Source organism: Lonchura striata, chromosome 13, assembly GCF_046129695.1.
Source record: "Lonchura striata isolate bLonStr1 chromosome 13, bLonStr1.mat, whole genome shotgun sequence".
Taxonomy (NCBI): Eukaryota; Metazoa; Chordata; class Aves; order Passeriformes; family Estrildidae; genus Lonchura; species Lonchura striata.
Window position 1 is genome coordinate 19,114,468 of NC_134615.1, and position 27,171 is coordinate 19,141,638.

The following is a 27,171-nucleotide window of genomic DNA, read 5'->3' on the forward strand; positions in this document are numbered from 1 at the left end:
TGTCTGATCACCTTTTCTGGGAAGAAATTTCTCCTAATGTCCAAAATAATCCTCCCCTGGTGCAGCTTAGGGCTATTTCCTCTTGTCCTGCCGCTCGTTGCTGGACGAGAGCCTGACCCCCCCGCGGCTCCAGGATGAGAGCGAGCAGGTCCCCCGGAGCCTTCTCCAGGCTGACCCCCCGGGCTCCCTCCAGCCCCTTCCCCAGCTCCGCTCCCTCCTCCGGACCTCCTTCAGCGCCACTGCAGAGCCGTGCGGAGAGCAAGCCGAGATTTCCGGGCCGCCCCCGCGGGGCGGCGCGGGGAGATGATGCCGGGAGATGATGTCAGCGGCGGGCGGGCGCCCAGCCATGGTGTGAGGGCAGGGACTGAGCCGGCCCGGCCCGGCCCGGCTCGGCGGCGGCGGCAGCACCATGTCGGGCCCGAGCGCCGTGTCGGACCCGCAGCACCCGGCGCGGCTGCTGCGGGCGCTCAGCTCGTTCCGGGAGGAGACGCGGTTCTGCGACGCGCACCTGGTGCTGGAGGGCGAGGAGATCCCGGTGCAGAAGAACATCCTGGCGGCCGCCAGCCCCTACATCAGGTACGGCCGGGCCCGCGGGCCCCGGGCGGCCGCTCGGCGGGGCCGGGCTTATGTAAGGAGCGAGATCGCCGCGTGTGGGCACGGACGGAGCAGCCGGGGCAGGCCGGCGGGGGCCGCGGACCCCGAGCGCAGGGAGGGCGCGGAGTTCCCTCTGCGGGTGTTCAAACCCCGGACACGCGTTCCTGTCACCTGCTCCAGGTGGGAGCTCCTGCCCTGTGCCTGCCTTGGCAGAGGAGCTGCACTGGGGGATCTGAGCTCCCTTCCGACACCAGCTATCCTGCGCTTCTGTGGGAGCAGCTGCTGGGCCCCCTCCTTCCCTCCTTCCCTCCTTCCCTGCCTCCCTCCTTCCCTCCTTCCCTCCTTCCCTCCTTCCCTGCCTCCCTCCTTCCCTCCTTCCCTCCTTCCCTCCTTCCCTCCTTCCCTCCTTCCCTCCTTCTCTCCTTCCCTCCTTCTCTCCTTCCCTCCTTCCCTGCCTCCCTCCTTCCCTCCTTCTCTCCTTCCCTCCTTCCTTCCCTCCTTCCCTCCTTCCTTCCCTCCTTCCCTCCTTCCCTCCTTCCCTGCCTCCCTCCTTCCCTCCTTCCCTCCTTCCCTCCTTCCCTGCCTCCGGCCGGTGCCGCCGGGCCCCTCCGCAGGACCCGTCGTGTTCTCGGCATCACAGCGCTGCTTTTCCAGCTCTGAGAGGCTGTGTCATCCACCAGGGAAAAAAAAATCCCCCCAACAACTTCATTGCTGCCGGGAGCCCGCTGTGAACAAGTGACCCCTGCAGAGTGAACTGTGAGGATGGCGAGGGTGGTGTCCGGCCGAGGGGCAGCATCCCGGGGGCATTGTGAGGTGCTGGGCTCTGTGTGTCCCTCGGCCGCACCGAGTCAGCACTTCAGCATCATTTTTTTCCTCCTTAATGCCTTTTAGCAAGACAGGGCTCCAGGTGGTGATCATGAGGTCTGAAGTACGTTGGCTTCTAAATTGAAAAATAAAAATACAGGTTTGTCTCCCCATCGCGTGTGCCCCCGCAACATCTAAGAACATCGCTTGGAAATTGCCAGAGTGACAAAGCCTGGCCGTGCCAGGATCGCTGGCAGCTCTTGGCAGGGGTGTCACCAGCATGTGCAGTCAGAACTGTGCCACTGACAGCGAGTGCTGGGGAGGACGAGCTGCATTAGCACAGTCATGGTTTCTGAGGTGCCTGGCAAGCAGCTGTGCAGGGAAACCCAGGTCATGGAAAGTCCTGCTGACACCAGTCTGAACCCCATCACACTCAGTGCTGTCAAGTCCAGTGACAGCAGGTGAAAAGAACATACCTCCACGAGATCTCATGGTACATGTCTGCATGTCAGAGCAGGTAAACAAAACATACAAGTGCATAATTTCAAGGTGTTTTTAAGTCCACTCATTTGCAGGTAATAAGGCATTTCTTTTGTCCTCATATGTAAAGTAGAAGCAGACCTTCTGTACCATTTAAAATCGGGATTATCATCAATTGATTGCAGACTTCTTGTACTGTTTGGACACTTCTTCCAGCTGCTGCTTCCTGTGAAGTTGACATAAAGTTTGCATTTTTTTGCTAGGTGAGGATGGGAATTCTTTATGCTACAATCTGAAAAAATGCAACCTTGTGCAGTGTCATAGCGTCTGCTTTTAAACAAGACATTATTTTGGGTGACCATTGTAGTACAACTTTAACATTCTCAAGTACAAAATTAAACTAATAATAAATACAATATGAGGCTGGTGAATAACTTTTAAATAGCAATGGTCATGCACAGACTTAAGTAAACAGTTCTCTGCACCAAGCTAGCAGAACAGATATAAAATGCACATAGAAGGATCATCAAGAATTTGCAAAAAGGACATGGTGGAGCCTATGTACTACTAATAATTTTTTGTCACTGCTTGTCTTGAGAAGCAGGTTTGGAAGACTGTGGTGAAAGAAATCAAAGATGTGAAATAGAAATGAGCCATTGATTCATACTCTTCAAAATGCCTGAAAGCTTCTTAGGTCATTGGGCATCATATTTTAGATGACCATATGCCTGACATTAGGTTTCAGAAGAGTTGCTGCAGGTGGTAAGAGGTCATGTCCTTGGAAAAACTGCTGTTCTACTGCTACAGCAGGATGTGTTTACAGAAAATGTCAATTTTTTTACTGTGAAAAAAAAAATGCTTAACTAAAAGATACTGTAGATTGCCCTATGGAGCCTTTTCACAGAATTTCATCTCTAAGTTTTGCATTTTGTTAATCTTTGAAAAATGTACTGGGGAAACATGGGTTAATTGTCTGTGAGGAATAAGAGCTCCAGACACAACTACACTAGCAACAAAACCTGTAGTCATTAGAGCTGTGGTTTTTTTAAGCTCAGAATTGTTCAGGTTCAAATCTCATGAAGGAACTCATTAACTATGTGTGAAAGTAGGTTACATGCATTAATATATAAATATGATTAAATGTGAGGTTTGTTTTTTTTTTAAGCTTACTCATGTCTTCTCCTCAAGTTTTCAAGATGTAAAGAACTAAAAATACATGTACCTAGTTCTTGTATGGCACATTAGGAAACACATTTGTATTGCCTACCTTTGCAGAGCCTAATTTTTACTTGCTGCCTGTCTCTCTTCTTTTTATCACTCCAGGATCTCTCTCTTAGTCCAGCTGGTCTTCACATTGGGTAGAATTGGTCAGGTAGGTTGCCAATGTTGAAGCATTGTGTTTCCAGCCAAAGAACACAGTGGCTTTTTTTGAAGTTGAAATTAATCTCCACCTTGTACCTAGTCTGTGCAAATCAGTTGAGGCCTCTGTATAAACAGTTATTGTAGGAGACACAAGAATTTCCTGTCACTGTATTTTAAGGGTAGCTGATTCCAAAGCTCTGGTACCACAGGCTGTTACAGTCTCCAAATGCCAATTGATTCAGATTGCTCTCATTTGAAAAATTCCAATATAAAGCTCAGAAAAATCCATTAAGTAATTTCAGAAGTAAAACTTGGAATAAAAATAAGCATGTACGTGAAACTTGAAGTGAAGCAGTGGAAGTATGAGTTGATGTGGTGTTTTCAGTGTCTGGCTGTCTCATTATGTGCTGTGGCTGTGGGCAAGTTGGTGGGCGAGTTCAGAAACTGTAGGGTTTGCATGAATGCCTAGTTTAGGGTGTGAGTAGGAAAATAAGTAGGCATGGACTTTGTGAGGGGGTGGTTGGGTGTGAGCAGTCTGTGTGTGCTGAAGGATTTGTGCAGCCACAGAGAGAGGAGCGTTACCTGTTTTTTAGTTTTGCATGGGAGCTGTTTGGCTGACTGGTTATGAGTAGGACACTTGTAAATTATAGTGATGTGTTTTCCCACTAGTTATTTGGCAACTGGATTATCCATGCAGCTCAAATATAGCAGCTTCAGTGGAGAGAGAAAAAAAGGCATGAAGGGGCACAGAAACATATTGGAAGTCTTATTGGGGTCGTTGTTATATGTCCACCTGTCTGTCTGATCCATAGGGTGGCTTCTGAAAGTACAGAAAAATAAAAAAAGCCTGGTTTATTTTCAAATTTTCAGTCTGTGGGACCAGTAAGAATTTTAATTTTTGTGGTAGTTTGATTCTTGAGGTTTTGCCTCAACTGCTTAATGCCAAGTGGTCTGTAGCTCTCTCAGGCCAGTGAGGTCTGGAGTGGTTGTGTGAATTCCTACAGAATTCTTTTATATGTACAGGTTTATCTAATCCCTCTGTGTGCCCTTGGAGCAAATCCTGCCATTTACAAAGCACAGAAGTCTCCCTGCATATCTCTAACATCTTGTGGTATGTTCCTGAGCCTGAGAAAAGGAGGGCTCCTCAGGAAGAAACCACCACAGGACAAAGTGTGGTTTGGCTCGAGGTGATGCTGCTGTGCATCCCAGAGCAGTTATATTCAAGCCAGGTGAGCTCTTGATTTTCTCTTCTGTAACAAATCAGCCAGAAACCTGCCCTTTTTTTGGTAGCACTCTTTGTCCTTAGTGTAGATCCATTGCCCTGGTTTAATTTATTTAGTTTGAGAGCTTGATGTAAATTACATTGGTGTGAGAGGGCTTTTCCCTGAACAAACCATGCTTGCACTAGTAAGTTTGGCCTGAGTTGTGGCATAGATCCACCAACCTTTTATAGGATAGACTTGGTCCAAGCATTCCTGGTATCCTGAGCAGTAGCAGCAGATGTTCCCATCTGAACAGATCTGTCACTGGCTGGCATGAGTCGTTCCTGGCCAGCTGAAACTTGCACCTCTTTATATTTTGCTCATTTACTGTCTGCTTGCCTGGATCACAGGGAGCACGTGGGAACTACCTCAGCAAAGAGGCTATTTAAGCCCATATTCTTAGACAAATTTAATGTTGTTACACGCAGGGATTGTGCTGCTGCATTACAAATTGAATTAAGACATTTTTGTTATCTCAGCAAGTTTTGTCTTTGATTTTCACGCATCTGCATGAGCAGATTACAGATGGCCGTGTGTGTTCTATACTGTTCCCCAAGGCTTTTCAAACTCAGTAATGGACCAGTAATCATATTTAAATCTTTTTTCAGAGGAGCATAATATAACTAAACAAGAATGTAAATGTGAGGTTAAGTTCACATTATTTTTACGTACTTATAAATAGCTGTACTGCTTGTAAATGGGCTTTGGTCAGAAATAACTTGACAGCCTTTGCATCTTCTCACTTGTCCTGTTCAACCTTCTGACATCTCTAAAACACTGCAGACCTTGTAAGACCCTGCACAGCCACAGCCAATGCTGAAATAGATTTCCATGGAGATGTGGGGGACGTGCCCCCCATGACTGACCTCCTGCCCTTTCCTCTGTGTGCCTGCACTTGGAGCGTTTGCAGTTGTCACGAGGGGAGCCTGCTGAGACTCCATCCCTGTGTGAGCATGTCTGGGAGCATCCATGAGTGCTGGTGTGGGAGCTGGGACAGGATGTCCCCCCTGCACCCTGGAGGTGCCACTGGGTGATTCTTGTTACACCTGTTGGACAATGAATATTGTAGAACAAGGTCAAGTAGGAGCCAACACATGCCAGGAGCTTCTGCTGCTTATTTCCTGGTACCTGTTTGGTCTTCACTGACATTTATAGAGATCTTTTATAGTGTTTTAAAACTTTTCTTCAATTTGGGATAAATATTGAAGTCAGGAACACAAATGGCAGCTGGAGCTGGGAGCTGTTTGGTTGTCAGAACGCCCTGCTCCCAAGTTCTGCTTTAGCCAAATCATGCTGTAATTGTGCCAGGGCTTGTTCCCTCTTCACTGGGTGTGCAGGGCGGTGTTGTGGTAACTGCAGTGTCAAGGAGGGCTCTAAAGCCATTGTTGTCTTCAAGGTTTCTTTTGAGAAGTTTGTTTCTGGCAGTCTCCTGGGAGCTTTGGAGGCTGCCCTGGCAGTAGGAAGTCAGGAACAGATCAGGCCAGAATTTGCTTCCAGACTTTGTTTTTTAAATTTGGCATAGTTTTGTTTTGGTTTTGATTGAAAAAAAAAAATGAACTTGAAATGCTACCTATTATGTTTTAGTGGTAGCTGAGTTGTAAAGTCTCTGTAGCTTTGAGAGGCAATAAATCAAAATAGTTGCCTTGGCCAGAAACTCTGTGCCTGGCACAATTCAGAAGTGCCTACATGCATGTTATGTTTGGATAAGCAGTTGAGGGGCAACTGTGATAAAGGAATGTTAAAAGTTTATGGTTTGAAATGGGATTTAGAAGTCACTATACCAGGCTTGAATGGGGAATTGTTAATTATATTCCTGCTCCAACAAGCCCCTAGAGATCGCCTGAAGGAAAGAAGCCATAAGGCTCTTACCCAGCCCAAAATAGTAAAAAAATACATTTGTGCTGCTGCTACATGTCAGGCAGAGGGAGAACTGGGAATCAGAGCATCTTGTTTACCCAGGAGAACTAGAGATGAAATTTCTTGTCCTTTCTTTGTATCTGGAGACGCGCAGCTCATCTGCGTGCCTGACGTAAGAGGCGAGCTGGGATGGAAGGTGTGGCAGGATGGGGCTGCTTGGGATGTCTGGGTAATTTATACTCTGTAGGTTGCCTTTACACTTGCCTTAATTGCCTTGTTTGGCAAAACTTTTATGATTAAAAGAGCCTTTTTTATTTTTTTTTTTCCCCTTGATTTGTGACTGGAACAGGGCTGATGTGTCTGGAGCTGATGAGTCAGAAATGCTTCACTCGTGTTTTGGTTTTTTTGGTGATGTTCTTTTTTAATTCTTTGAACCTGTTTTGTTTCTGTTGATCTGCAGTTACTAAAGGACCTTTTTCCTGGTGTGGACTGGCAAATATGAGCAATAATTAATGGTTTGAAAAGATTTGTTTCCTCACTCTCTTCAGACTCTTATTCTGAATATTGTACAGAAATTTCTTTCTGTGCTGGTACTGAGTACCAATATAGTGCTACCCTTTGCCTCTTCATATTTCCCATGGCTTAATATGTCCAAAAAACCAAAATAAATCACTGCTTATGCACAGCTCTGAAAGTCCTTGGCCCTATCAAGGAAGTATGTCCTTAATCCCATGAGGTTGGTGGCTGGTTTATGTCTTCAGGCATGTTGGTTTACATCCCCTGGATGATGTGGGCTGCCTGCTGCAGCTCTTGTTTATGGACATGGGGAGTGCTCTGTGTTGGAGGCTTCTGTGCTGATGAAATCCATGTTCCTGCTTTCTTCTTCCTCTTGGCTGTGGCACTGCTTTCTGTGAAAATCTTGCAGATCTGTGTTTTCCAGCTCCGGGCATATCCAGAATTCTGCTGCTTATCTCAGTTGGATTCCAAACTTCTTTCAGCTGTTCCACAACACTAATCATGCACTTAAAATTTTGTCCATTTGACTTCATACTTACCATCAATTATGAAAATCTTTCTCCAGCTCTGTTGCTTATTCCTCCCACGTGCTGTAAGGATAAATGAGGTATAAAAACCTGTTTAATCCAAGTTTTCCCAGCAGATCTATTGGTGTTCGTTATATAATAATATTTACAGGAATATAATTGAATAAAATTAAATAAAATAATATAATTATAATACAGGAATATTTGGGTTATTAGACACATGCTACAGAGCATTATGTTTCTTAAATATATTTAACAGAAAATTTAGCAGCATGGGTACTGTATAACACTGTACTTGTTTCTTCTAAAAATGCATTTTTAACAAGTTTAAAAGTAGAGTTAATCTGAAAGAAGACATATTTCAAGTAAGACAGTTTTCATTTCTTGGCTTAAAACTCTCTTTCAAAAATATCTTTCCTTGGTTTTTTTTGGAACTAGGAAGTCCTGGTTCCAAACTGCTACCTAAAAAGTGTGACACTGCTGGGAATCATCAGTTCAGTGAGTGGACTCGAGTGTCAAGTGGAGCAGAAGAAAACCAAACCCAAACCACCTTTCTAAACCCAGCAGGTGTTTCTGTCACAGATGAACAGCAACTGCTGAACCAGCTGAGCCTGAGCTGTGCTTTGTGCCATGCACAGGGTGCAGAACCACAGGTGCCCAGCAGCAGACCTGCACTGCTTGTGTTTGACTTGTTTTCAAGCTCAGCTGTTGCTGTTGCCTGTTTGATTTCTGTGTTGGCTAAAGAAACCCAAAGTGAAATGAAACATCAGGTCCTTGGTGCTGCTGAGAACTGCCAGGGTCTGTCCTTGGGCACGGTTTGTTGAGTGTGTGTTCTGTCTGCTTAGGGCTAACTCACATGTTTAGGCAAGACACTCTGGTTGAGGGTAGATTTCCAATTTAGATTGCAATCTAGCTCTGGATGAGCTCAGTGTAATCAGGGTAATTTCAGATTTTCATGGTAAACAAGCTCTTCATTGAGCAAAGCCCATGAACCCTATATATGTCCCCTGTGCTGCTGTTGAAGGAATTGCCTTGTTCCTTTTCTTATGGAAAGGGAGAAAACTACATTTTTGTCTGACTTAAACTTTTCAATAGTTGAAAAAATTAAGTTATATGTCATAGTTTTTGTTTCTCTTAAAGCACACAAAGCACCTTGTGCAAGTTTTTGTGCTGAGCTGTTAAATGGACTCCTTTGCCTTGAGATCTGGAGTTAGAGATAATCTTAAGGAGAGAGACATAGGAGAGGCATAGCCAAAATGCTCTGAGAGCTGGCACCCTTTGCAGGGTGTGGTGAAGACTGACTTTTATGTGTGGTGCTAAAGGCCAGGGTGCGACCTCAAAGGAAACCTTCTGATTTGGTTGTAAAATATCTTTTTGGAGGATGGCAGTGGGTGGAGTGAACTGCTGCATCATGTTTTTATGTTTGACCTGTTTAATAATGTGATTATTAAGGAGTTTTTTTGCACGTAGAAAGGCCAGCCTTTATGGGAGAAAATGTTGCAGGGATGAAGGCAGACAAATGAAAAACTTCACCATTAAAATGGTCAGTCCTAACTAGGACTTAATTAGATTCACCATGGAAAGCTTCTACTTGAAAGACTAAAACCTACATAAGGAAGCCCAGACCAGGAGATTAAATTGACCTTATGTTTGCGTTAAAAGCAGATTTTTTGTTTTCTCCTTAGTGATACAAAATCTCCAAGTACTTACTTGTCATTTTTGAGACTGAGTCATCCTTGTGAGCATGTTTTAGGTTGGTGCATGTCTTTGCTGGAACCATTTGTTGGAGGTCCAACTTCATTTTAAAATGCTGATGCTCTCTGGAGAAGGCCAAAACACTGGTGCAGGTAAAGGATAAATCATCAAACCCAATTTTATTGCCCTTTGGTTTTGAAGGACAGCTTTGCTACTTGAACATTAAAGTTTGCTAGTGTGGCAATACTGGCAAAGCATGTATAGACCAGCCCTTAATGGCTAATCTGGAGCAAAATCATTAATTTGGGAAGACAGCTCCTTTCCAAAAGACAAGTGTCTCCCTCTTGTCTGGTTCCTGACACCCTGCAGTGTAAATAGGTCAGTGAACTGCATTTGCACTGTGGTGATGTGAGAGCAGGTAAAAGTTTTGTGATGCAAGCATCAAACCCAAGCGTCTCTCTCTTGTTTCCCAGATTTTTTGATGGCTGTTCACTGTAAATATCAACAACCTGCTTGTGGTGAGTGTGGTCTGGAGCATTCTGGTAGGCACAGTCTTTGCAGACAGGTGTTTTCTTTATTTGTTTAGGTTCCAATATACCGGCACTCTAAGGATTAAAGCTTTCCAAGAGTTGTGCTCTTGTTCTCTGTATAACTTACGTGACCATTGTAAAAACACTTCAGTTGTCTTTTCTTAATAGTTTACAGATAAGGCAGAGATTTCAAAGATGAAAATATTCCCACAAAATTATGTCTGACTCAGGAAAGCAAGTGGTGGTGGTGGTGGCCAAGTTCTTAACTTGAATTTTCATTTTGTTTTGTCTAGTTGAGTATTTAAAAGTGATTATTCCCCTCCTATAAACTTTCAACTATAAAGTGTAAGAAAACCAAGTTTTCAGACGCATGGATTCTTTTTTTCAACCTGCTTCTTATAAATCTTAACTGTCCCACAACAGTGCTTTCACAGGGATTGACTGTAAGGTCAGAAGTATTGGTTGTGCTTTGATTTGTTCTGCTCTTTTAAAGTAACAATAAGTTGGAAGTTCCATCCTAATTTTAACAAGAACTGTGGACAGTCTTAATTTACCTGTTGGTTTGCTTTTTGCTTGCGTGTTTTTTTTTTTTTTTGTTTTTTTTTTTGTTTTTTTTTTGTTTTTTTTTTTGTTATTATTATTATTATTTGAATCTGTTTTATGTCATTAGAGGTAAATTGTTGTCCCTAGCAGTATCAACATCAGTTCCTGAGCCTGTGTTTTCATTTTGAGGATTCACCTTGCTTATACTGCTTACATATACAGAAGGGGCACTGGAATTTTTATCCTCATTCTGCCTCATGTAGAGCATTTCAGATGACTCATTAGATTGTATTCCTTAAGTGATGTGGAACAGCAGATTCTAAATTTGTCACACAGACAACATCAAAACACATCAACCCATTTGTTCTTATGCTACTGGCCCAAGGTGTTGTGTGCCAGCAGTTTTCCTGATGAGGCACAAGATGTTGGGATGGATGTTGAGCATTTATAGAATAGTTTTAGGTTACTGGAAGCAATTTCAACTTACAATCATCGTCTTAATTTAAAAATGGAAATTATTGTTTTAAAATGTGTATGGAGTCAAGTTGCTCAAAATTAAATTACTTGAGAAAACAGGATGAAGAAGTTGCCTTGTTCCATTTCCTCCTCCAGGTCTGTCTTGCCTGTGCTCTGCTGCCAACTCATGGGGGGGTTTGGTTGGCTGGGAGGGTTATTTCCTTCTAGATCTCGATGTTCTGGTCTTCCATGTGAATTAAGGACGACTGAGGCAGCCTTTTCAGCTGTGGTTTGGCAGCTTGGAGTGCTTTTAAAGTAATTAGAAATGTTGTCTGCAGTAGGAAGCTGTCACATCCCTGTGTTAGAAGCAGCTGTGCTGCAGCTGGCCCATCTCTGCACCTTGGGCTGCTGATTGCCCCTTCCAGCTCTCAGCCACGCAAATCACAGGCTGAATAAATCACCCTGAGGAGGAGCATGGCAGAAAGAAGGCATCCTCCTTCTGGAATGCTGACAGATTGGAGAGCCTCTGCTTAAACTTAGCTGGTAACTTACTTTCTAAAATGAAATTTGATAGTGGGCAAGGGTTAAATATTTCTACATGTGCTGTCCATTGTCTTTCTGAACTGGGAACAAATATGTTTGGAAACTTTCTGCTTCTGTCTCTGGTGTTATGACAGGGATGCCCAGGTCTCAGTTTGCAGGCGAGGTGTGGGTGCAGGTCACAGCTGATGCTGGGTGATGCAAGAGGAGATGTGGCTCCTTGCCCTCTGCTTGCACACCTCCTACTTTTCTCTCCTCCTTCAGCTTTCTTTCCATTTGGACCCATGATTTTTTTTTTCTTAAACTTTTTCAGCCCCAAACCTGGTTATAATATGTCCTTGCTTCATATTTTTCCTCCCCTCTTCCCAACAGCCACTAGCTGTCCTGCAGTTTTGACGTGAGTGACAAGGTGTACATCCAGCTGCTTTTGGGAGTTGCTCTCTTGGCATAGCTCAGAAGTACTTGTACTGAAATAAAAAACCTTGTATTTTATTAACCAACAAATTAAAATCATGTGACAGATGCATCACTATTGCTTCCCATGACATATGATAGGAACAAAATTTAATCTGAACTGGGAAGCGTTTGCATAAGGTGAATGTTTGCCTAGATACGAGTGTCTGTAACTTTGAAGTAATTTGATTTGTTCTCAAGGTTATTTCTCTGCTTTGCCTTCATGTTTTGGCCTTGCATTAGGGCCTAGGTCATTTCTTTACAGCTCACGAACTGTTGATGTCTGAAAAAGTACACAGTAATTAGAACATCTACCCTGATAAGACCCAAAAACTCTGAACAACACTTTCTTGTTACCAGGAGGTGTCAGCGTAAAGTCCATGCAATAAGGTGATTTAGCTTGGGTGTGTACAGGTGATGCTAAGATGAAAGTTAGTGATAAATAGCACGAGTCCTTTCCCTAATCTCCCCATTAGTGCTGGCATCAACATGCTTATTATATGCCTTGGATTTTAAGCCCCTCGATGTGTTGGACACCCCAGGTTCTCTGTAGATGCTGCTGTGTATTTGATCATAACAGCTACTTACTGACTCATGTGAGATCCAGGCATCACCCAACTATCTTTTCTGCTGAAGGAAGCCAGACACTGGGAGCCTTGAAACATTTTATGTTAAGTTAAAAGAAAACACAGTTTTTTCCTAGGAATCCAAAAAACAAAGAATCCAGAAGAAAACAAAAAACCAAGAATCCCAGAACCCAAGTGTAAATGGAAGTAGTTTGGATGGATTTGAAAATGTGTGTAAAGAAGCACGTTGCCCTGTGTGTATGTGCTCTGTGACCCATTTGGAGCTTGTAGACATGGAAAATGCACATTTCACATGGGCAAGGATGGCTCGGGCTGAGGAACATGTTGTACATTCTGCTGGAAATGTACATTTGGGGCAGGAGTTTTCAGCTGACAAGCTGTAAATCATTGCCTGCTATTGCAGCATGTGCTTTAATGGGAGTCACATAATTTTCCTAATCTCCTTGCAGGTGTTAGGAAATAAACAATTTCCTAACCCACGCCACGTTGTTGTTATTTGTATTGTAACTTGTGCCAGGTGCTGTACAGACAGCATGAAGCAGCTCCAGCCCTGGTGCATGGGCACTGCTATCTCTGGGTGTTCTGCAGAGTAGAAAAGGGATGTGAAGACAGGACCACAAATATGATGAACTAAAAGGCTAAAATTACTGCCCTTCTTCACACTTAAAAATAGCTCCTTACAGACGAAGGTTTTATTTGATGTGAGTTACAGCTTATTTTGTGAGAAACTTAATTTATTCCTATATGAGTAAGTGAGTCAGAATCTGCCCTTAGCTAAGACTTATTTATGTATTTGCTTAGCATGAGTGTGGATAGCAGGAGGCTGGACACTTTCAGCTTAGCAAAGCCACAGCTTTTCACATTAAGAATCTGATTCTATCTAAGAATATATTCAAATGAATGTTAAAAAGTTTTAAAAGCTTTTATTTTGTGTGCTGTGGTATAGATGTAGGTTACTATATATACACAGAAGTAGGGAAACAAACTTTCTTGTATTTGTATACTGTATTCTTCGTTGACCAAATTGTGGAAAAATATGTTTAAAACTGATCTTTTATTAGCTCTTGTGGCTGTTGGCACCAAACTGGTGGATGCTGCTCCCTTTTGAACACTTAAAGTTGTCTCTCCTGGAAGAAGTGTTTGCACTGACAGCTGGTGGAAGGCAAAGTGTCTGCTGTGCTATTATTACTTCCTCACCTTTTCCCCTAGCCTCCACCATTCTATTCACAGGCACATCACAGGGCTCCTGGTATGTTTAAAGAAATGGCTTGTAAGTGAAGTGTCCACTGATGTAGATGAATATTTATAGTTCTGCTGAGCAGCACATGGGCTGTTTCCTGCAACTGTGAGTGCATGGCTTGGTTACAGCCAAGCACAGCATTAGGTTGATAACATCATAAACTACACAAAATGGTAATGCAATCCAAATGTTTGTGCTGCCAGTGAATAGTCTGATCACATCTGCTAACTCTAATTATTTCTTCCTTGGTAAAAAAAGCTTTGGTTTTGTTCTGGTTTGAGTTTTTTCCTACCTTTATCAAAGCAAATTCTTGTGTTTCATCTGTCAGCAGAGCTGCTGTTCTGTTGGAAGGTCTGAGTGAAGTTTTTGAATGCTTGTGATGAATGAGCTGGGATAAAACATACTTTGGCTCTTTGATGGCCTGGGTAGTTTGCAAGGCTGGCAGATTTGTTCAGTTTGCAAATGTGATGAGCAGTATCAGAGGCCATACCTACGTGCTAATTCAAAGGATAATTTTTCCATCACATGGAAAGGTTTTAACATCTGTGTGTGGCTCAAGACATCCATATTCTGAGATCTCAGATTCCTCAGAAACTGACAGCAAGCAATGCCCAGATTTTGAACTTTGCTCTTTTCCTTTTCTCTTCTCTTAGAACAAAATTGAATTACAATCCTCCAAAGGATGATGGCTCAACATACAAGATTGAACTCGAAGGGATATCTGTTGATATCATGAAAGAGATATTAGACTACATCTTCAGTGGGCAGGTATGGTATTAAAAAAACCCTAAAACTCACCTGGACTATTTGGCAAAATAACTTGAATTTTTAACACTGCTATCCTGAGAGGTGCTTAAAATTTTGTGATAAAGCTTCTGCAGAGTGGGACTGTGCATATGAAGTAGAGGCAGTAGGCTCTGCAGTTCTCTCCTCTTCTTGTGCAGCAGGGGAGGACTTTAAAATTTAGAGTCAATGTCAAATGCTTGTATTGAAATTGGTGGCTACCTTCAGTAACCTGTTTTAAAACAGGTAGTGTTTGTCAGCTGTGACAGAGGACTGCTTTGGTAGTTACAGAGATGGAGACCCCATCAGTAAGGATTACACCTCAGTGTAATCCAGGAGTACACCAGGCACCCTCCCTCCCTGCCCCTCGTGCCCACCTCTCTGGCCTCTTGTCAGATCTGCCTGCCAGGAGCCTTAGCAGGAATTAAAGTTGGTGTGTCTAGTTTATTTGGAACCAGACTGAGATTGATGAATGAGTTTAGCTTTCAGCAGAAAAAGAAAAGGTAGATTTGGCTTAAAATTCATTCCTGCATGTGTGTTTTAAAAAATTATATATTTATTACAACAAAACACATTTTAGGTTCCTGGATGAGATGAACAATTTTATGGTTGGTTACTTCAGGAACTTATCAAAATTTCTGCTCCACACCTTCTGTCAAGCAAATGCCTTTCCAACCCTGTGTTAATTAATTAATGGTTAGCAGTCATATCAGTTTCTCCTGATTCTTACATTGGCATTAATACTCCATTTTTCAGCCACTGAGAATGAGTGTAATGAATGCAGGCATGTCATGGAACGAATGAGTGATAGTAGCTATAACTTCTAAATTAATTCTTGCAGATCAGGCTAAATGAAGAAACTATCCAAGATGTGGTACAGGCAGCTGATCTCCTGCTGCTTACAGACTTAAAAACTCTCTGCTGTGAGTTTTTAGAAGGTTGCATAGCTGCTGAGAACTGTATTGGTATTCGGGACTTTGCACTGCACTATTGTTTGCATCATGTTCACTACCTTGCCTCAGAGTATCTGGAAACTCACTTTCGAGATGTCAGCAGCACAGAGGAATTCTTGGAACTGACTCCTCAAAAACTGAAAGAAGTGCTGTCGATGGAAAAGCTCAATGTTGGAAACGAAAGATACGTCTTTGAAGCGGTGATTAGGTGGATTTCTCATGATTCAGAATCCAGAAAGGTCAGGACATCCAAATGTTTGTATTTTGAACATGGCGCAAATCGGAGTGTTCATTCTAATCAGTGGGAGCTTGAAATAGATCTGTTTCTTTCAGCACTAATCTTACAGAATTTATTGAATTTTGCCTGAAATGCAGACCATGGCATTGCAGTAAGAAGATGAAAGCTGTGTGGATGGTATATTATCTGCTGCCTTCATTATTTAATAGGCATTAAGAAAAAAAAGCACCATTTTGACATTTGATGATATAATCGTGTTTAGATGATGGGAAAGCAAGTAGCATGTTTACAAAGAAACTTTAAGGACTTGGTGCATTTTCTTACTAACACTGTCTTGTATAATTTATTACTTGCCGGTATCAAAAACCCTCAAGTATTTGCTAAGCACAGAAGCATCTGCAGTCCGTGTGCCTCCGTGCTGGGAGTGATTTTGTGTCTGTGCTGCCTCCGCAGGTCCACATGAAGGATGTGATGTCGGCAGTGTGGGTGTCGGGGCTGGACGCGGCGTATCTGCGCGAGCAGATGATGAGCGAGCCGCTGGTCCGCGAGATCGTCAAGGAGTGCAACAACATCCCCCTGACACCCCCGCAGCAGGGAGAGGCCATGCTGGCCTCCTTCAAGCCCCGGGGCTACTCCGAGTGCATCGTGACTGTTGGGGGGGAAGAGAGAGTGTAAGTGTGCAGTGCCATGATAGCCGGTCCCAGGGCCAGCACTCGTGGCTCTCTGAAAACACAGAGTGCAGAGAATGTGTGCACCTATTACTTGATACTCTATCATTTGAGTTTGTTTTACGTTGGTCAGACACACCTAAAATACCTTTGGGGGTGATTCAGCAATAAATAGTTATTTTGTTTCTGACATTCCACATGTTGTAAACTTAGAGTAGGATTGTTTGTTCAGTAAGTGTTGGCTAGTTTTTATTTTTTAAACTGAATAGACTTAAACACAGAATCATTTCTGATGATCTGAAAAGCATCTATAACAAAACTTAGAAGTAATGAACATGTGCTTTAAACAGTTTTATTTATAATAGATAGATGTGGTTTCAAAAAAAAAAAGTCATTATTGGTGCATCTGAGATAAGCTGAAACTTCCTGTTCCACACAAGGATCCCTTTTGTTTCTTAAGTACTCCCTGCAACAGAAGGGAGGATTCAGTCCTGTTTAAATAAATTTAGCATTTAGATGTTAGCTCTTTATAGAAGCGTTGTAAACCACTCAGATAACATTTTGCATGTCAGTTTGTGAATCACTTTACTCAGACATTACTAATACTCTATATCGGTTCTTCTTAGCTCGTTCAAAGTTCATAAAAAAGGTTACAGGCAGATACAGTAGGAATGAAGTCAGTCAGCTTTTTATGTCTCCAAGTGTGTACAAACTCAATTTACATGTTTGGTTTGGGGGTCTTCTCCTTACCAGGGAAATGCCACGTGATGAATATACACGAAAACAAGAACAAGCCAGCTTTGGACACGAGGTGTTAACAGTGAACTCGTAAAACTCTTGTCTTTGTCTGTTTCTGTTTGTTCCCTCCCCACCCTGTGTTCAGATCACGGAAACCAACCTCAGTGATGCGGTGTATGTGTCCTCTTTATGATCCCAATAGACAGCTCTGGATTGAACTTGCTCCTATGAGTATTCCAAGGATCAATCATGGAGTATTGTCAGCAGGTAAAGGGGAACTTCATCTTTGTGAAGTCAATGTTACGAAAACTTACCAGTGCCTCAAAATCTGAGATACAGCTTATAATAATATATTTTCTTCAAGACTGACTGCACTGGGGTTATTTCATGCTTCCCCTTTGTCTGCCCAAGACTGTACTTGACTTTGTGAAAATCCCTGTCATCTGAGTGTCTTAAAATCACTATTCCTGCAATGTTTTGTGGGAATCTGCTACATCTGTCTCTCCAGGAGTATTTCATGTTTTAAGTAAATTCTAGTTACTGCATCACTGAATATGTTGAAGGGTATCTGCAGGGGCAGACTTGAGTCAGATGTAAGTATGTGCTTTACCTTCTCCAGTCCAAAGTCTGACCTGTGACTGGTCTGGATCTCTTGGTGAATTCCAGAATACAGCTCACCAGTCATGTTGTTTTGCTCAGTGTGCAAGTGTGGGTCCTCTTCTTGAGAGTCCTGTTCTTAAGATTATGTTACATTTTGTTTTACAGAAGGATTTTTATTTGTACTTGGTGGTCAGGATGAAAACAAGGGAACGCTAAGCTCTGGAGAGAAATATGATCCAGACACCAATTCATGGAGTTCCTTACCACCAATGCATGAGGCAAGATCTCTATCTAACTGTTGGGATTTAAGTTTTTACTTTGGCAAAATGTTCCTTTTCTTCTGCAAAATTTTGTTCTGAATCTCCAGTTGCTTGCATCTTACACATTCAAAATCATGCTACAGACTGACTTCTGCTTATATCCTGTTGTTCTTGTGGTCTGATGCTGACTGCTGGATCTGGAAAAACTAAACAATTGGTGAAGAGCTAACTGTAAGATGAACTACAAAATTTCAGGAATTTCATAATGAATCAGTCCTATAGTATACTTAATGTTCTGCGTGTACTGGCCTTCTAAAACAAGAGACCTCTGAGATGGACAAAGGGATCGGACTGTGCAGAAAAGATGGACAGAGGACTGGCCAACATACAGAACTTGGCTTGCACAGACATATTTAGGTTTGGTTTGAGTTAATGCTTCCTTCTTCATAATTGCATTCCATCAAAAAGTAACAGTTTGTTATTTGTAAACATATATCCTTAATACACCCGTGTTTTTATCTTTGTAAATCAGCACAGGGTGTTTATTAAGAAGTTGTTTACCACAGGATTTTCCTCTTTGCAATCTCTGGTTGACAAAGGCATGTACATTTTAGTTATGATGCATTAAATTTCCTGCTTGTGATACGTTTGCTGTGAGACTGAGGGGTAGCTGGGCTCATACATACCAAATAGAAGAGCTGCCTTTGCACAGAGAATGGGTCCAGGCTTTGCTGCTAGAGAGACCTGAAAGCAACAGCTTCATTGTGGAGACCACCACTATGGAAACTGAACTATGGCCAAGCTCTGTTCTTAGATTTCTGTGTGGTCTCTTTGGCTTCTGCTGCTCTGCTTTTTTTTTTTTTTTTCCTTTTCTTTTGATACCCTTTGTTTTGTTTAGTTGATTAAATTAATAGTCTTATGCTGGTGTTTAGGACTTCACCATGTTAAAAAAACCCAAAAACCAAAAAACAGAACAAAAGCCAGGCATAATACTAATAGCACTGTGCAGACACTCTGAAAAATAAGATTGTGTTCATTTGTGTTCATTTATTCACAATGGCAGTTATGTTTTTCAATGTTGACTTTATTGATGTTCCTTAGGCACGGCATAATTTTGGTGTGGTAGAGATTGATGGGATTCTGTATATTCTGGGAGGTGAGGATGGTGAAAGGGAGCTGATCTCTATGGAGAGCTATGATATTTATAGCCGGACCTGGACCAAGCAGCCAGACTTGACCATGGTTAGAAAGGTAAAAACTACATCTTATATTATTGTGTTGCTTCTTGTTAAATAGTCAATGCACATATATGTATGTGTGTGTATATATATATATGTATAAAAAGATGTATTTTAATCTTTTGCTTCAAGTAGAAGCTGTAGCAAATAGTCTCAAAATGCAATGAGAGTGAGCAGCTTGCTCTGTCTTTATACACCAAAACAAAACTCTGTCTGAGTATTTTTGTGCCTCGCACGTTTGACATGGGGTATAGGCAACCCAAATGTCTGCGTGTGTGTGTATAGACAGCTTTGAGCTCTCAATACTGTGCATTTGTATGTCATTTCAGATATATTTTTCTTTTTTTTCCATAAGATTGGCTGCTATGCAGCTATGAAGAAGAAAATCTATGCAATGGGTGGAGGCTCCTATGGAAAACTGTTTGAATCTGTGGAGTGTTACGACCCCAGGACTCAGCAGTGGACAGCAATCTGTCCTCTCAAAGAGAGGAGGTGAGGGAAAATGGAAGTGAGGAACTAGATTGCTTTTCCAGCCCTCTGATGGGAGGAAAGTGTCCTTTTTCTGATGAATCTGTGAAGATGGCCTCACCAGGTCTTTGTGAGTCATGGTGCCTGTAGTTAACATGTGGTTGAGTAAAGACAAGCATCCAGGCAATAAATACAAATGTTGTAGAAACATAGCCCTGGTGTTACAAGCACTAATTCTCTGATGCAAAGTGAAAACAGGAAATTATAGTTCAATTGGAACTTTAGAATATTTTTAGACAGAAATATTTTTACTGTTTTTGGGGTTTTTTTGTGATCTGAATTAGGCACTTACAATTAATATCCATGACTCATCTTGCTGGATATTTAAGGCATCTGTGTGTATAAATAAATAAAAGAGTAAAAGATGGATAAAGTTCAGAAGGGTATGAAAAAGGGTTTTGGTACACCGCATTAATATTTTTTCCTTGTTTGAATTTTCAGATTTGGGGCAGTGGCCTGTGGAGTTGCCTCTGAGCTTTATGTATTTGGTGGGGTCAGGAGTCGTGACGACAGCCAAGCCAGCGAGATGGTGACATGCAAATCAGAATTTTATCATGATGAGTTTAAAAGGTAACTGACTGCAGCTCTAAACATAGAAAATAACTTGCTATCCAGCCACCTGCCTGCTCCCTCATCCCTTGTTCCTGCACTCTGAATCACAAGAAGTCTGTGCCATGTGTCTGTTGCTCATTTCACTTTTTGTCACCTGGTTTGGCTTTTACTGAAGGCCCATCCACTCCACTTTTCCCTCTAACATGCCAAGCCTAAAGCCCTGGAGCCACCATGTGGCTCTTGAGTGGCCCTGGACAGGAGAAGCACCTTGGTCACACAGGGAGTTTGTTGTTCTTCCCCTGCACTCTGCAATTTCCCCAAGTGCTGCCCCCACCCCTACTTGTGCCCACAGCTCCCTGTTGAGTGCTCACTACAGGTCTTTTCCAACCTAAATGATTCCATGGTTCTATGGAGGAATGTATGAATGTACAGGAATATTTCTTCATGATCCATTCCTACCTCCAAAGATTTGCAGCTTAGGGAATTCCTAGAGATAAGAAATTTCATGCATTTCTGCCCCAGGCATTTATAGCTGATAGCACCCATGTAGGCTTTTGCCATAGGAAAGACACTATGGATGCTATACATCCCACATCTCACCACACTGTATGGCTCATCTCCTTCTGTTTGTTTTGAGTTTGCTTCCAATTACTTCATTTCTTATCTTTTGGCTCTGGTAGTGGAATCCACCTTACTATATGTGGTAACCATTCAAAATGTTACCTTACATTGAAATTTTTGTTTAGGCACCCTTTTCTCCAGTCATAACTGACAAACTTGGTTCCTCTAGTGACTTTTTTCTTGCATATACCTGTAAATTGGGTTATTCTTCTTTCATAAATTAAATTTTAGAAAGACTTTGTGGTCAGATGTTTCAAGGCTTGTTGACAAGTGAAGGAAATTAGCATGTTTTATTAGAAGATCAAGACTGATTTATGACAGTGACCTGTATAAAAGGACACAAAAATAGTACAGTAGATGTAAATTCATTATATAATTTTCTTGCAAGATGTGTTTGTAAAGAGACTTTAATTTCTGTATGAAGAGGTCTTCTCTGTTGTTCAAAGTGATGTCTAAACTAGCTATAATCAAATTAAGCTGAAGAAAAACATCCTTTAAATTGGTTAAAAGAAGCAGACAGATCAGAGGGGCTGCTGCTGCTGAATCTCCCTTAGTGTTTGCTAGCCTTCTGGAGGCTGCAGAAATGGTAGAAGCTTATTAATGTTTTGCGAGAGGCCTTTGAAAGGGAAATAAGTGCTCCCCTCTATCCTACTTGCTATTTTCAGTGGATTTACTTGAAATACTTCCAGCCTGATTCTGTTCTTCAGAAGGTCATGATTCCTCAGCAGTGGCTGCAAACCTGTTTCACTGGTTGATGCAGGTTGGGCTCCCGTGCAGTGGATTTTGGGGAGCTGGGAGGGCCCAGCCTGGGCGCTGCAGGTGAGGCCGTGGTGCCACCTGCTGACTGCCACACTGGGATGGGTTTGTGGCTTTGCTCGGCGGCATGCCCCAGGCCTTGCAGGATCCCAGTGATAAAACTGCAGCTGCCCCAGCTGCTCTGAGTGCTGCCTGTGTGGTGTGAGGGCTGGCACGGGGCAGGGGAGGCAGCAGATATGACTGATGGAGCTGATGGAGGAGGCACATGGGGAGGGCGGCTGAGATACCAGACTTCGCCTTTCTGCTCTGCCACTGCCCAGTCTGAGCTTAGAAATTTAATTCAGCATGAACCTGCTGGCAGGGCACAGCTTTTGGGCATTTCTGTGGAAACTGGGGAACCAGGGAAGGCTGGGATGGTGGCAGCTGCTGCCTGGGGATGGTGCTCCCAGGGTTTGGAAGGCCCCAGCTCAGCCCAGGGGTGCTGTAGCCAGAAGAGGGTGCAGTGTCTCTGTGTTATGTTCCAGCACTCAGCTCCAGGGTCTGTCAATTATCCCAGGTTTTGGTACCCTCAGAGATCTGTGTAGCAGATCAATTCTAGCAGTCTAAACCAAAATTCACAGTGACTTTTTAAAAAGTTACTTGCCAATGTTGCATATTTTGTAATGAGCTGTGGGCTTTTCCAGCTGTTTTTAAGTGGAGAACTCCATTATGTTCCCTTTCTCTGTGGATGCAGAGAGCTCTCTGGACTGTGAGTTCAGCTGTGGGACGGTGTTGGTGCTGAGGTACGTGCAGCAGTGCACACCTGTGTCATTGCACAAATTTCCATGTGTGCCTCAGGCCTCATTGCCAGAGCACAGGGTCAAGCATCATGCCAGGCACCCAGAGCCTGAGTGTCTGAATTACAGGTTTTACTCCAGTGTCAATGTCTAAGGATGTACTCACATCAGTATATAAACATATTAATTCATGTAAGCTGCCATAATTCTGGCTTGAATTGGATTAAAGGACTGGACTTGTTTAATATTGTTTACTTTGACAGTAAATTACTCCAAAATAACTCACAGTGCAGAGTCTTTAAAAATTGTTATTCTTAGCCATGACGCAGACTTTTCAAAGACTGGGGATATGCTGAGATCTTCACACTAGCAAAAAAATAAACATTGAGACTCCTGTTAAGCTGTGCTGTATAAACAAGTAATAGAATAAATGAAGTGAGACAAAATAGTAGCATCCACATGAAATGTGAACAGGGTAATGTAGGAAATAATTCTCATACTTGAAGTGCTGCTGTATTAATAAATGTTTTGTCAGGCTGTCTTCAGAGTCATATGCATGAGTGGATTTAAGTGAACCCAAAGATAGAAAAAGCTGTATGTCAGACTGCAGGGTTTTTGCAGGATGTAGATTTTTTTTTCAAAGGCTATAGATGGAGCTTTGTGTGCATTGTATCCTGTTTTTTTTAATTATCGATCAAGCTAAAAACAGGTTTAATGAATGTGAAAATGGAAGATGGAAATGTGAAGGTATCCTTCACCCAGTGATCCAGTGTTCATCTACTCCATAAAAAGCAGGAAGTCTTAAATACATACTCAAGACATTGATGGGGCAGACTTTCTATCAGAGTTCATAATTTATAATGCACTTTTTGCACCATGTAGGTGAGTGGAGAATTGGATGATGTCTGTGCACACTTGAGTTTTTTTCTTTTCAATGTGGATGGCTGGAAATATTTAAGACAGCCCAAATTGACTTCAGGATTCTTTGCAAGATCTGCTGGTGGATGGCCATTGCTGCCTTTCCCTGGTAGTCTGTAAGTGGGGTAGGATTTCTTCCTTCTTCTCATGATTCAAAAAGGAATTATGAAAATTTGCAGGTACTAAGGGGCATAAAAGTGAGAGAGAATTTTCAGCAGCAGTACTTTGGTAAAAGATCCTTCTTTTTGCTACTGGAACATCATGGAAATAAGAAAGAACTTTCAGCAGCATATAACTAGTGAACTAAATAGTCTTGTAACATAGTATGTGTAATTAGCAACATTCTTCCAGTCAGTGTGCAGGGATTTCATTAAAAGCAAGTGCTTATGCAAATGTAATGAGAACACTGATTGATAGCACTGTCAGATGAGAGGAACCTGTATTTTCATTCATTTCCAAGCTTCGTCTCTTAGCTGGGTGATCTTGAGGTGACGTGTCTGGAATATTGGCTCTGTATCACATCTTTATTTACTTCCCACTTGGAAATAAAGCAGTTACCCCCATCCCACTCATCAGCTGCAGCAGTGTGGATGGATTTTTTGTTTGTCTCACTTTAAGACTAAAAGAAATCAAGATTCTTTCCTTTCTTTTTTTAAATTGGGTGGAAGCCTGTTCCAGTTTCAGAGCCATCACTTCTGCCCATGGTTGCAGCAGGACTTGCCTTCCCCCTGCTCCTCTTGGACTCAGTTTGAGTGGAGCCATCCCAGGGAAGTACGCAAGAGTTCTGTTCCAAGGACTGTTTTCAGATTCCTGAAGATTGTGAATTTTTGGTCATGGTGTTTTTTCCATACTGTTCAAACAGCAGGCACAACCCACATTAAGCTGGAGCTTAGTCAAATTCTGATGAAACGTGACCCCTTGCCCTTCCTGTCTTTGTTCCTTCCTAGTTTTAACTGCTAAAGCTGCTGTGAGTGTTCCTGAAAAGTGGTGCCTGTTTTTTAAAGCATACATGTTGAGAAAGCCTGAGGATGAATTTTCACAAGCAGCTACAGAAACTTTAATAATGTCCTTTGGTGGTACATAGTAGGAAAATGCTTGGGTCTCACCCTGTGGGTTTAGGTTTTTTAATTTAAACTCCAAAACCCAGAGTATCTGGTGCAGATAAACTCCTGATTTGAGTTTTTTCCCCTTCTTTAACCTGGTCCTATAGTTAGAATTAAAGAAAAAATCCAGTCTTCCTTCTGCATTTCTCTGCCACTTACTCAGTTTTCAGAATTCTAGGTCACTTGCTGCTAAAAAGCAGTGAAAATACTGTGCCCTTCTCCTTCCCTGGTAAGGGAAGGAAGCTAATGAAATATGGTGCAAGTTGTTTTGATCTGTGAGAGTTTCTGAAACAGTGTAGAGAACTCCTTTTCTCTCCTTAGTTCATCTGTCCTCCTCTGTGGCAGCTACAAACCATTTCCTTACTTTGTGCAGAACATTAATCCTTCAGTGTACAGCACAGACAAAATAATGGACAGCAAATCCTTTCATTTGCCCTTTAAAAATTGATTTCTATCTCCAAGATAATTGATATGGAGCAGTATCTCCTTCAGTGCCAGAGCAGCGGTTTACTTCTGAATTAGGAGTTCAGATGATGCAGAGTTTTCAAAGATCAGCAGTATCTGGGAGGGCATTTTCTAACGTTTTCCTTCAAATTAACCTGGTATGACCATGAAAATATATGGGATGATGTTCAAAGGTTTCTCAGACCTTCATGTTCTCTGTAAATTATTTAATGAAAAGTGTAGGAGCAGTCCCCTAAAATGGCCTTGATTTGTACATGTCAGGGTCTGTGTGTGGTAACTGTGACAGCATCTGCAAAGGTGCAGTGGCATTTTGTAGGAATTTGTTTCAGAACCACAGAGAGGATGCTGATAGCTCTTGGGACCTCTTTATAAACCAGCATCCCACGTGGGTGAGGAGTACATCCCCACCTGTTTCCCAAAGGCTTCAACAAGGAAAACTGCTCTTCACTTGGTGGAAAGATCAGGCTGATGTAGTGTTGAAATGAGCCTGTGCTTACAGTGAACACAGGGGAATTGTAAGATTACTGTAGGAGCTAGAAAGGGATTGAAAAGAGCCTGATATGAGATTGGAAAGGTCTGTGGCAATTCCAGATAGAGGACATTTCTTTTCCAAATTCCATTACCACTTTGATTTCCAGTCTTCTATCCCTTGTTTGAAGTTAAGCATTGCCAAGTGCTGCATTCTTCGTAGTAGGCAAGGATTTGTTGTTCCTGATAAAGCACTAATAAAGAAGTTGAAGAATTATATGGGGGAGACACTGCTTAATAACAAGGTTCTGCTATAGCAAGTTGTTTTTTCCCTTACTGTGGATCATTAAAACTTATATGTGTTTATTTTAAAGACAATTTAAAGACTATTTTTAAAACTGCCTAAAATTTTCTCTGTAGGGAAGATTGACGGGCATAGTTGGCTCTCTAACTTGCCTGCTCTCTTCCAGAAGGTCATATTGTGTGGCTGCAAGAATAATTTATTTTAGGTAGATTACACAGATGAGTGGAGCAATTCTGAAATTAAGTAACTTCAGGATACAGCAGTACTAGCTGCTTTTCCTGGCAGGGAGAAACCAGGACTATCCCAAACTATGCAATATTCCCTTTACATAACAAATTAATATGTACACTCTGCTTTTGAGTCAAAGATTACAGCTGCAAAAAGACTCTGGATTATTTTTTTAAATGTGCTCACTAAAAATCAAATCCTGTTTTTTAATTGTTATTTTTACAGGTGGATTTATCTAAATGACCAGAATCTATGTATCCCAACTAGCTCTTCTTTCGTGTATGGAGCTGTGCCCATCGGAGCCAGCATATACGTGATTGGAGATCTCGATACAGGTCAGAGCCAGGACTAAAAACCTCTTTATGCTCATTTCCTTCCAATATTTTGATTACCTGGCACTGGTGAGACTGAACATTTTAAGAATAAGAGGCTGGGACACTGTTCTGTCACTGTGGGTCAGGGGGATTATGGGATTATGCTGGACATACACATAGGCTGGCTTTTGGACTTCTTCAGTAACAAGTTCAGTGCTATGAGCCTTGGCTTGATTTGGTTGATTAGTTTGAAGACCACAAGTGATCAGGACTAAGAGTGTGTTACTGCTTTTATCTAAGTACAAGAAGACCTGTTAGTGCCTGAGGTTGTAGCACCTGTTTTTGCAGTGGGAAACACAATTCTGCATTCTAGGGGCATTGTCCAGTGGTTCATATGGATGTGAGAGTGACTCTTGGCTCTCAATCCCAATCAAATAGATGTGTGCTATCAAACATGCTCAGTTTGCAGCTGCCAGCGTCTGGCCATGCTCTGAAAAGAGATTTGGAAGACTTGTGGACATGTGTACGTATATGAGCGTGGAGTAGGGATTTTTCCAAAATATAAGCAAACAAAATTCCAAATTTGGTGGGTTTAAGTAGATCAGAAATGTCATAGTAGTTCCTTTTTGATGATAATTTCAACCACCCATCCAGACACTGACTTGTGTTCCTGTGCATGCTCTCTTTCACGTATTTGCCTTACTAGAGGTTAGATGTGGTGGCAGCTGCAGTGAGTTTTAAGCATTTCATCTCTTTTTTTCGTTAATTCAGGTACAAACTATGACTATGTTAGGGAATTTAAGAGAAGCACGGGCACCTGGCAGCGCACGAAGCCGCTGTTCCCCTCGGACCTGCGCCGGACGGGCTGCGCAGCGCTGCGCATCGCCAACTGCAAACTCTTCCGGCTGCAGCTGCAGCAGGGATTGTTCCGCATCCGCGTCCCTTCGCCGTGATCCGTGTGCTGCCAGGGGAGGAGACTGGAAGAGTTCTGTGCAGTCCACCATAATCTAGCTCTATTTAAAGGAAAAGCTGAGAAATTACAGCTGAAAATTACACTGTATGCTGTGCTTTGGTATGGTAACTGTTTTTGTTTTAAATGCTTACAAAGCTTGAGTCTCAGTACTTGTTTCGGGAACAAATAACTTAAGTACACATTAAAGAGGAGAGAAGGGGGAAAATAAAAGGGGAGATCAAGGAAACACCTTCAGTCGTAA

The 27,171-nt window shown here is 42.4% G+C and overlaps 1 protein-coding gene across 2 annotated transcripts; it reads left to right on the plus strand.

Moving 5' to 3' along the window:
- Positions 1-317: 317 nt before the first annotated feature.
- GAN (gigaxonin) lies at positions 318-27,171 on the plus strand. Of its 2 annotated transcripts, none has more exons than XM_021541222.3 (11): positions 318-576; positions 14,100-14,214; positions 15,071-15,421; positions 15,874-16,091; positions 16,972-17,093; positions 17,592-17,704; positions 18,788-18,937; positions 19,280-19,416; positions 19,894-20,022; positions 25,869-25,978; positions 26,729-27,171. In XM_021541222.3, exons 1-11 carry the CDS (start codon positions 410-412, stop codon positions 26,908-26,910), a joined length of 1,794 nt encoding a protein of 597 aa, XP_021396897.1. In that variant the 5' UTR covers positions 318-409; the 3' UTR covers positions 26,911-27,171. The 2 variants fall into 2 exon arrangements, with proteins under 2 accessions (XP_021396897.1, XP_077642503.1); XM_077786377.1 differs by lacking the exon at positions 318-576 and adding an exon at positions 3,241-3,250.

Excerpts from the sequence above, each read along its gene's own strand:
- GAN (XM_021541222.3), top strand. The coding sequence starts at position 410 with ATGTCGGGCCCGAGCGCCGTGTCGGACCCGCAGCACCCGGCGCGGCTG. Across the intron at positions 16,092-16,971 it reads GTTGGGGGGGAAGAGAGAGT|ATCACGGAAACCAACCTCAG; the intron begins GTAAGTGTGCAG and ends CCCTGTGTTCAG. Across the intron at positions 17,094-17,591 it reads TCATGGAGTATTGTCAGCAG|AAGGATTTTTATTTGTACTT; the intron begins GTAAAGGGGAAC and ends TTTGTTTTACAG.